This window comes from Rhagoletis zephyria, unplaced genomic scaffold, assembly GCF_001687245.7.
Source record: "Rhagoletis zephyria isolate East Lansing unplaced genomic scaffold, Rhagoletis_zephyria_1.1 Rzeph_scaffold_14208, whole genome shotgun sequence".
Taxonomy (NCBI): Eukaryota; Metazoa; Arthropoda; class Insecta; order Diptera; family Tephritidae; genus Rhagoletis; species Rhagoletis zephyria.
Window position 1 is genome coordinate 1,268 of NW_016171277.1, and position 11,810 is coordinate 13,077.

The window sequence follows — 11,810 nt, forward strand, 5'->3', positions numbered from 1 at the left end:
AATATATTTTCTGTGCACATACTTAGACGGTCTGTTACTGATATTTTTTTCACAAAAAATTTAAACAATTTATTTTACTAATGTCATCCACAAATGATTTTTTTCTACATATGAACTTTTCAGTTACACATTCATACACACAAATATAAAAGTCGCCACATAATTAAATTCTTCCACTTATGTCTCTTCGCTTAATTCATGTCAGCCACTACAAATGCCATTATTAAATTAACCATAAGTGGAAAAAGTTTAGCAGACAACTCAAGCGCACATTGACACTTTCCACAATGGCGGACAAAGCGACTTAATAAGAAAATAAAAGAGGGAAAAAACATGAATAAAATGCGATTATAAAAATTTCAAAAAAAAAAAGTCAAAGACAATAATTGAAATTGTTATTTATGCGCTTTTACTTACTTTTGTATGTCTGCATGTTCGCTTAAGGTACCTACGTACGAAGACTTTGTTTTTTTTAATCTTTTATTTAATGCTACTTGCAACACCAGCGACTACTAGCCTTCTACTATTGTGAATTGTGTAGTGTTGCAACTGTACTCCCTGCACCCAGCAGCACACTGGCAACTATGAACAGTAGCAATGCATTTCTGCTGCCAGCAATGTGCACATTGCTTATAATTGTGTTTATTGAATTAATTTTACAAAAGACAAATGCTGTCCTTTTTTGTTTTTGCCGGCGTTAATTGTGCTGCACTCGCAAGCTTATTTACAAGCAAATGAAATCGCATTCGAGTCAGTGATTTATGGCAACAAGTCGTCGACGTGTTGGTGGTGGTTGACAAACGCATTGGCGGACACGCCTAGTACGTGCCTAGGCGTTGGATGGCGACAGCAAAGTGAATATTGCCGCTACAACAACAAAAACAATAAACATAATTATCAACTGTCATTAAGGTAGATCACATCTGATATATACATAGATACATATGTATATAATATGTATAATTTTTTATATGTACATTTGGGGTATTCCATGAGTAAGTCCATCCAATTATAAGGTTCCTAACTAGATATTGAATATGGAAGGCTTGATGAATCCGCACTAAATATTAAAAATTTCGAAGAACAAGTTTGGTTATATTATTTTATTACACTGCAGATACATTAAACATTTAAGCATTAAAAACTATTTAATTGAATACGATTTATATTTTAATAAAGAAGGCTCTGCAATATCATGTGTTTACAAAATTATAATTATTTTTAATTGGTAAATAAATCGTTCGAAAGAAATCTCAGTTTGAATATTTGGAACTTTTTTGAGGTGTTTTAAAACAGTTGCCAGCTATGTAAAAAGTTACATTCAAATTATTTAAAAAGTTAAATGAATAATTTAAAGATGGCTATCAAACGAAATGAGTTTGATGGGCTTTATTACCAAACAATATTTAGGAGGGTTTAAAAAATAAAAATTTACACTTGAATTGTGGAAATTAGGTTATTAAAATATGTATGTATCACAGTATGGGTGTCAGACGAAAGAGGTTTAAGAAGGTTTTAGTTTTAAAAATATTTTGAACAGGGTTGCCACCGGTTTGAAAAGTTGAATTTTATCATATTATGCACAAGCTACGTATATGAAATATGAAAATGTGGGCGTTAAACAAAAGAGTGATAAGAAGTCTTTAATTTGAAGAATATTTTCGAGGTATTTGAAGAGGGTTGCCACCGGTTCAAATTATTTAATATGATAAATGAATTACTAAAATGTGGGTGTCAATCGTAACGGGTTTGGCAAAGTTTTATTTCAAAACTATACTTAGAAGGGTTTCCACGTATTTGAAAAATAAAATTCAACTAATTCGTCAGTTAATTGGAAAAAGCATTCCAGTATCAAACGAAAGAGATATAAGCAAATTTTGGTTTGAAAATACTTTTGAAAAGACTTGCCACCTGTTTAAAGGTTCGAATTTATGTAACTTTTACTCAACATTTGTATATGATATATTTAAATATGAGTGTCAATATAAAAAGCTTTCTGAAAGCTTTAGTTTGAAAATACTTTTGATAAGTTGCCATCTATACCGAAAGTCTTATTTCTTAAAGCTTTATATTTTGAAGTTGAAACTTTTTTTTATTGGTACATGGTGATTTAGAGTTAAAGAAACCGAACTATGCGATTCTTCTCTCTAGTCAGAATCGGCTGGCCGGATTTTGATGAAATTAGCAAATGGATCGCTTATAACTATGACTAACTTTTATAATATTTTTTTAAGAGGATTACGACCTGTTTAAAATCTACTGCAACTTGTTTTTTTTTCGTAAAATAAATGTGCTCCAAAAAGCAATATCTTTTTTTGTCCCACCCTTGACAAAAGAAATAACTCCGAATTTTTCCATATAAAACTAATTTTTTTCGTGTTTGGTAATAACTCTTATATTAGTGTATGCATTAGGTGTAGCTTAATAGAAACGCATAATTGCTGAGTACCTTATAGTTTATTTTAGAAAAGAAAGAAAACTTTTTCTTTACAAATGTCCCACCCGAGACGATGGAATACCCCATATGTATAAATTTTGTATATTTACAAATTTGTATATTTATTTGTGCATTTGACAACATATTGCGATTGTCAGTTGAGCTACATGCATACATACATATATTATCATCAATTGAATTGATAGATAGTTATTAGTAAATGCATAATAAGTGCTGGGAGATGAGCAAATAAAAGTATATCATCTCATTGTGTGGTATAATAAATTCATTAATAGCTCTGCACATACATACATGCATACATACACATCTTGATATGTATGTAAGTGTGTAGTTTTTATTTAGAATATTTTATTGGCGCTACATTTTCAATTTATATCTATACACATTCATTCGCTCTCTGGGGCCACATCAATCTACATATACGTACATATTTTCATTTCGATTTATATACATATATTTCACTGTTTCTCCTTGTTTGTTAAATTGTGTAATTAAATTGACACTGACACCTTTTTGCATATACATACAAATTATGTCATCATCATCAGCGACACTACTGATCTAAATAACTGTAAACTCGCAATGAAAATAAATAAGTAATGAATGCATGTACAATAAAATATGGATGACAGCTAAGTGACTAATAAATTGTATGAATTGAGATCGACCTGTCACTCCAAGTGGGCATACCAATATTGCGGTAAATTTTCATACCAATAGAAAACGGAACGGAAATAGAGAACGAAACGGAGTACGCAGTCGACTATACTCCATCACAACTCTTGCGTACTCGTTTGCTTACTTTGGGGCAATTAACCCTAAGTAATTAATTTTTATAGAACCAGCGACACGGTAGAAAGAGAGGGAGTATTAGTTTAACCTCTCCCATTTCTTCAGTTTAAGGGCTCACTGTAGTGAACATCCACCGCATTGATTTTTCAGGGAAGCACCAAAAGTGCCGCGGATGTTATCGCCCCCAACTTTGACGACTCCTATTTACTTTCTGAACAAAAGGTACGATCTGAATTTATTCGTATGCACAGCTGAACCTACTCGAACAATGCAAGTCGAACATCAGCACAATACAAAAAATTCAGCTAATATGAGATTACGCACAGGTGAGGTTTAAGATTTGAGTTTGGGAAGAAGAGAGAAGCAGAAAAATGGGAGTGTGTAGAGCTTGGGATGGTGGTAGGCAAAAATGTGACCCGAAAATTAAAATAAAGATGAAATCAACAAGTTTCAAGAACAAGGCTGGTTCCTATAGAAACGAATATGGTAATCTGGTAATAGCCATCCAGCATACACTTAACACTCTGCTACTGACCTGACTGGAAGCCGATGAAATACCAGCTGCGCCACTAGAAGCCGAAGCCCAACGATAGGACCTGCTGCTGAGCGCAATTTGGTATGGTGAATACCTATTTAAGAATACTTAGTCTAATAGACAAATTGAAATATCCTCTCGTTTGTGCTAATTACCATGCGACAAGCCAAAGTTGAAGCGCTTAACAAACCAAGTGTTTGGATACCTCATTCACGAACACTGTGAAAAGGTCATATGTATTTCATCTAAATCCGTGTAGCCGTTTCTGAGTGAAGAGACGTCTCGCATAGTCGGTTTTTAATATGACCAAATTTTAAACCACCTTGTACCGACAAAAAGTTTCTAACTAAGATCGTTATTTTGACCCCTCATATTTCGGAAATAAAGAGGAAGGTTCTGAAGTTTACTTCCGAATGAACTTCTACAAAGCTCAATTTGAATTCGAGGCGAATTTCGTTGAAAGTCCCGTGGAAGTGAATTGCAGAATCTGCCTGAAAGCCTTTTCAAAACCATTTCGATTAACACTCATTTTTTAAAAATACATTTAACTTTTTAAATAATTTAAATTTTAAACAGGTGGAAACACAAACGCCTAACAATATTTCTTGTGTTCAAACTAAAGATTTTTTGTTTGAAGACAATATTTTAATATTTCATATACCTTGTGTATAAGTTAACTTAATTCGACATTTTCAAAATATTTTCAATCTCTTTCGTCTGACACCCAAATTTTGATACATATGTATGTAATTATGTAACTGCCTTAATTTAAGCTGAGTTGGAATTTCCAAACAGGTGGCAACCCTCCTAAATATATTTCAGAAGTAAGGCCTTTTGAAACTGATTTCGATGATAACCCTCCTTTAGTAAATCTTTAAACTTATTAAATAATTTGAATGTCACTTTACAAACACGTGGCAGCCCTCTTCAAAGATTCTAAGTGTTCAAAATAAAGTTCTCTTCACATTCTTCCGCTTGACACGCGAGTGTTCATATTTCAAATAACTTGCGTAAAAGTGAATTAAATTCGACTTTTAAATATGTGGCAAGCCTCTTCAATAGTAATTTCGCGCTAAGACATCCTTAAATATCCTTAAGGACACTGCGAGTGATTAATTAATGAATTAAGTTGTATTTGATTTTTAAACATGTTGCTACCCCGCTAAATATAGTCCAGAAATAACGATTTTTCCAACTCCCTATGATTGATACCCCTATTTAATACTTTATTTAACTTATTTAATAATTTGAATTTAACTTTTTAAACAGGTGACAACCCTCTTCCATAACCTCAAAAATAGTATTAGGTAACCGTTTTCAAAAAAGTGAAAGTGATTGCACAGCTGGAGTCCAAGCCTTTTATTTGACACTTCATTTAGGAAAATCGAACGAACGGTGCGGACACGATGACATGCCATTGATTGTAAATAAATTGAATTTAATTGTTCGACAGATGGCAACTATTTTCTAAAAAATAAACCATATGACACCATAATTTTGAAAATCAAGCGAACGGTGCAGATCTTTTATCCTGGACAAAAAAACCCTTTTGCGTTTTATATATATAGATTATATGTATATATAGATATTGAAAAGTGTTTTCGAAATCGACCTAAAAACCATCGCGATTATGGCTACGCTGATGCCTTAGTGATGCCAGTGTAAGCAGAGATAAACAGAAAATAGTTCCTGATTTCGGCAATGTTGCAGTCATTCGCTCAGCTCCACGATTTTACTGTGAGGTGATAAATATGCAGTTCCAAATATTGCTAATAATATGCATAAATTAGCCAATCTCTCCAAATGCAAATAATATAACGTAAACCGCAATTTAATTTACTGACCTTATAATAAACAGTTTACAACTATGTAGTTATGCAGACAGACACACACGTACACCCTATTTATTTATATATAATTTCATAACAAAAGCAGCCTCACTATTTTTGGAATAAATTAAAATTTATGCACACCTCAATTCCATATTCCATATTAATCCGCTAATCCACTAATCCACTAAATATAGAGTTTGTTTAACCACTCACCATTTAACCAAATCGACAGCTTGTCTAGCCGTGCAGTATTAGTTTACTTTATGCTTGACTTAATGCGCTTGTGTGTACACACACCTGCAAGCAAACACAGACAATCGAAATCATGCACACAAGAAACCCTACACCGAATGCATTACCCCACATACATATATATGTATTTGATGAGTTTGGTTTTACAATGTCATTAGCTATGCAAGACAACTAAATGTGGCTGCTATTAAAACAACAACAGCAATCACTATTGATATATGTACTTACACTTATGTATGGTGAGTTGCTGCCGACGTTTGCCTACAACCATTGCCACTACAGGTGTTGTTAAATTGAGTAAATAATAATTTAAAGCTGCTGTTATTAAATGCAATACTATAACCGCAACTAAGCCACTTGTCTGTATTTGGCGGGGCGTACTTAATGTTTTAATGAAGTCTTGGATTACTTAGTCGTTGCAACGGAAATAAAGGCCATTTCCGTAATATTGTGGTATGGGTGGAAGGCAAATGTTGGGTGGGCTTGAATAACCTTTGTGGTTGGTAGGTTGATATTATTAGAGACATAAATACCGCTACCGCTACAAAATACTGCTTAAGTAAACTTATACATACATAAATTCAAGAAGTATACAAATTTAAAAGCTCAAAGACTCATAAAAGCTGATATAATTTCAGAGATAAAACTAAATCCCCTTTATGGCACTGTGCTATCGTGGTCGTCCAAAATCCGCAACTATTTCGAAAAAATGCATATTGGAAGTTGTGAGAGGTAGCTGACATTTTAAAATAATGTTTAAAAAGTTAGTTTAAAATGTGTACATAGTATAAGAATACTTAGGTATGCTTAAATTACGTTTGCCAATTTTAGGACGACAATGAAGCATTTCAAATTTGAAATTACCATCCCACCTAGACTCCACTTCCAGCCAGTGCTACCTCAAAAAAAATTTTCCTACAAAAATAATTTAAAATTCGATTAGATGGGGTTGGTATTTCCTAACTGATTGACCGCTTGCCATCAAATATACATACAACCCGATTTTTGATTTCTTATCTTTAATCTCAGCCTTCCTCGTTTTTACTCTGCTCTAAGTGTATGATGCTCTCCGGTACGATTCAGCTAAATAATGGAGTACTGTTTACCGAGCAAACGGCTGAACGTCTCTAATTATAGCTTGCGATGTTAGATAGACCTTAAAAATTAAAGTGATGGTGAAACTAGCCAACAACTCTTTCGAGTTACGTAATTTTTTTTTTTTTTTTTGTAATTACGATATTGAGTCTGAGACAGCACTTACTTTTTATGCCCATTGTCCGGATTATTTTAAGCCGCCACCATAACAGGGAAAGGCACTTGGTTTCAATGAAGACCAAGTTGCCGAAATAAAGACAAACAATTTTTTCTAACAGCATCGCCCCTCGGCAGGCAGTAGCAAACCACTGAGTTAATTTTTGCCCTGAAAATACTTAACATGAAAACCATTAGCCCTTCGATCCCTCCATTTGTGTTACAACATTAGAACGCACACTATAACTTGGCAGAGAAGCTCGGCCAAACACTTAGCAAAAGTGTAAGCGCCAAAAATGTTATTATAAATACTATTTTATATTTTAGAAAAAAAAAACTACTTAAAACGCTCTCCCTTTGAAACCCTATTAAAAAATTTCGTTTACTTTATTAATTGAGTTGATTTTAAATTTCTAAATAGGTGGCAACGCTATTCAAAAATATATTAAAAATAAAGCTTTCTTAAACCTCTTTCGTTTGACACACCTTTTTAAAATACCTGGTGGCAACCTTGGTCACAAATTTTCCAAAATAAATCTTCCTTAAACCTCTCGTTTTATACCCATTTTAAAATATATGTTGTTAATTAAATTGGTTTTGAATTTCTAAAAACGTGGCAACCCCCTTTAAAAATATTCAAGAAATAAAGCGCTCTTAAACCTCTTTCGTTTGACACCACTATTAAAATATTTCATTTAACTTGTTAATTATTTGATCTTAAGTTTCCAAACAGGTGGCAGCCCTCTTAAAGAATATTTTCGAAAGAAAAATTTTTTAGACTTCTCGTTGACTTGATTTTCATATAAAGTATTTCCTTTGGCTTGGTGATAAGGTTGATTTTGAAGTTTTAAACAGCTGGCAACCCTCTAAAAAATCATTTTCGAAATTAAGCTTTCTTGAAATTTTCTCGTTTGCTACTCAGATAAAAATATTTAATTAAACTTGTTGATTAAATTTATTTCCGCACTTTTAACAGGTGGCAACCCTCTTCAAAGTTATTTCGGAATAAAACGTTTTAGAGCTTTATCTTTCCATCTTTCGTTTCAAACCCACGTTGTTGTAATTTTTTACTTAACTTTTAATTAATTGACTATAACTTTTGTTAAAGCGGCGACTTTCTTCAAAACTCTTTCACATTTATAATATTTGTGGGATATAAAAAATTACAGAAATAAGAAACTAATAAAAGAAATTAAAAACAATGTTTTATTTATGTCCTAAAATGTAAAAAAAAAAACATAAAAAACATTCTACCTCAGTTTTTTTCGTAAAGGTCTTAAACGGTTAAGGAAAAAATTTTATAAATCGCGTAATTTTGAGTCACTGCCTTTCATCCCTTTAAGGAACTTTAGACTGTAAAAATGTGATTATGATTTATTAACTGCTCAATAAAAAAATATTTTCTTTTTAATTTTTTGCTTTGTCACCTGCAATAACATTTCACGGAATGCTGTCCTGCATATAAATTTGTTTAATTTGTTTTTGTATTGTTGCTTGTTAATTAAATAAAATAAATACGCAATAAAAGCAGGTGTTGGCAAATGAATTCATTTTGAGTAACTGACTTTGTAATGAATAAAAAATGTAGCCATTAAAAATCAAACGTTTGGTGATGGCAAGCCATAAAATTGGTGTTAATTAGTACTCCTCTAAACAGAATTCGTAGACAAAAATTAGCTGCTAATAATGAAATAAATATAACCTGTCCATATGAAAACGTTTTTCTTATTACCTTTACTATTACTAATTCCTTCCCTTTTTTCACTTTGCAGATAGTGCGCCACGCAAGAATACGAACGACTACGAAGATGAAACAATGAACGAAATCCGTCAATGAAAATTTGCTTCCGGAGCATTTTGACTGCTGTTTGCCTAAAACAACAACTAACGGATCCTGCCAATCCAAAGTACTCAAAAACGCTGTTAACCAGCCTGTGAACCCTACTACCTACCAAAACCCACTACATTTTCTTAGTTTAAGTTTTGTTTAAAAAATTTAATTATAAGCCCAAGGTAGCCTTTTAGTCAAAAAAAAAAAAAAAATGGGTGCAACACGCGATAAGCCACGCATCAATAGAAGTCTCATCTCGCTCAAAGTGGTGGTGTTCTTTGTCATCAGCGGTGAGTACTCTGAACAAGAGCTCTTATCAAATTTGAAACAAATTTAATTCACCTCTCTCACTCCGCAGGCATCACCGCGCTTCATGTGCTGCACGCCACCAAACCACTCCTGCTTGGCTTGAATTTCAGCGAATATCGCCGAATCAGCATCATCGCGCCATTTGTCTCAATACTGGGCCCACTGATTGCCGGTCCGCTCGCCGATCGGCTTGCGGCCAAGAATGCCACCAATTTCGGCCGTATTCTACGCTTCCTCACCGCCCTCTTCCTGATACTGGCCGTAATTGTGTACGCCTGCCTCTTTGCCATATCCGAAGTGCAGCGTGAGGAAGCGCGTCGGCCATTGGTCAGCTTCGGTTGTGATTCACATGGCGCTGTTATATTTCAAGAGCGTTGTTCCAAAGAGGCCACCTGTCATCATTGGAAGGGCAAAGTGGGCAATGTGAATTTGACACGCTGCACCTACACCTGCCAGGATCCCACCAAGTACGAGAATATGTACACGCCATGGTTTGAAGGTGTGCCCACACCGCTACCCTCTACCGAGCATAGCTCCGAGTTTGATTATGAAGATGAATCGGTGGCCACCTCAACGGAGACTTATCGCAGAAGACGCGCAATTGCTGGCGGCTCAGCTGAGTATGGCGGTGAGCTGTTGAGCGCAGAGGTGCAACAGCAACAACAACGTGCTGGTCGCGCTGCCCGGGATGTTGGTGAAGGTACGCCTACGAAGATCTACGTGGAGCCACCACACTTATGCCTCACCCAGAGGACAGACAGCGGTGAGACTGTGGTGAAGAATTGCCATGTCTACACGCATGATACGAATAATATTGTGGTGAACTCGGTGTTGCGTGCTGCGGATAATAGCAATGAAAATGATACGCACAGCGAGGAGTGGTGCAAATATCCGTTGGGTAAGTGATGCTGTGGCATAAGGTGTGAATGATGGGAGGGAAAATCAAACTAATCGATAAAGAAATAACTGACTGTGGACTAAAATAAAGTAGGTAAAAAAACACAAACTTGAAATACAAATCGTTAGCGTGAAAGTGTGGCGCCACGACAGACTCCCGGACGGTTCGTTAATCCAAGCTTCTAGACGACATCGATACATCCTTTCTTCATACAGGACTAAAATTTTGGACGGCAAATTCTCTTAGTGATCTGTCATCAGTACTCTAGAGCCATCGTAGTGAGTTTCACTGATCTACTACATTTATGACAGTTTCTTTCCTTTATTCGCGCACATAACCCTAATCGCCAATAAAATTCAGAGCCACAGCTAAGTTCTCAGGTCGGTAAATAGTCGGCTGGTTCTAAACTAAGTCGTGCTAGTTCAGTCGCCGGAGACTAGTAGGCCACAGTGGATGAAGCTACAGATTTGTACCTTGTTACGTCAGAAGGTACATATATCATGTCAGAAACTGCCGCTATGAACTCACGGATGAGATGCAGAGATACCTAGATCACAAAACCAATGTACACGAAGTTGTACAACTAGACAGTAAATAAACTACACCCACCATAACCACTTTCACTAACTTTGCAGACGAAACGATTCAGCTGCCTCGAGAGACCCGTGTAACTCTGGTGCATTACGAATTGGATATTGTAGTATGTTGAACAACTTGCTGTTCAGACTTGGATCCCGACATACCCAATGCTGACCAACTTCTAAATCTGCTTCGCATGACGCCAACCAACTCTTAATTTATCTGCTTAAACCCATTTGCTAACATTATCTTCAGCAGCATGCTTACTGGGCCTGCCATTGGTCGACTTGCCGAAAACGATTGATAGACAGCCGATTTAGTCTACGAAAAAATATGGATAGATAGTATGGTAGGGTGTTAAGGCGCTCAAATCCCTATGTAAACCATAAGTATACCGGAAACACACGAAAAAAGAATTTCGCCATCTCTTCAAGGCAGGAAAAACAAATAGGGTCGTCATTTAAATATTCCAATTACTTTCTTGTTTTTGTACCACAAGAACCGTCCGAATGGCAACCCAAAAGCTTTCTGCATTCCCACCTGTTCAATGACAGAAAATACGTAACTGATTGGACCTGTGTGGCTTCAGATCTGGTAAGTCCATCATTGACCAGATTTACATAAAACGTCAAACCCTGGAGAGGACACTAGATATGCAAATGGACACACACCAACTTTTTTCGATTGTAAAGCTTCTTTTCACAGTACGGAGAGAATCTGCCTGTACGACCCCTTGCCTAAATTTCCGATTCCTGCAAAATTAATACAACTATGTAGAATGACCTGGAGCACCACCATCAACTCAGTTCAAATTGAGAGATACCTCTCTGCGCCGTTTGAGACAAGACTCTCGTACGACTTTTTCAATCTGATGCTGGATAGCGTAACAAAAACTGAATAAGGACAAGACAAAGTACTTCCTGGCAACACATAAAGCGTACACATGTTTTGGGAGAGACGTTATTTTTGGCAATTTGTTTACTAAGGATCTAACATAAACACCACCAATAACGTCAGCCTGGAAATCAAGTGAAGTATAACTCTTAAAAAAAGGTGCCACTTTGGGTTCGGTA

General features: G+C 35.4%; 1 protein-coding gene across 1 annotated transcript; it reads left to right on the forward strand.

The window, feature by feature from the left end:
* The first annotated feature begins 726 nt into the window (after positions 1 to 726).
* On the forward strand, positions 727 to 10,633 carry LOC108378491 (uncharacterized). The gene is made up of 3 exons (XM_017634785.1): positions 727 to 912; positions 8,893 to 9,241; positions 9,310 to 10,633. The coding sequence occupies exons 2-3, from the start codon at positions 9,163 to 9,165 to the stop codon at positions 10,164 to 10,166; spliced, it is 936 nt and encodes a 311-aa protein (XP_017490274.1). The 5' UTR covers positions 727 to 912; positions 8,893 to 9,162; the 3' UTR covers positions 10,167 to 10,633.
* The last annotated feature ends 1,177 nt before the right edge of the window (positions 10,634 to 11,810 follow it).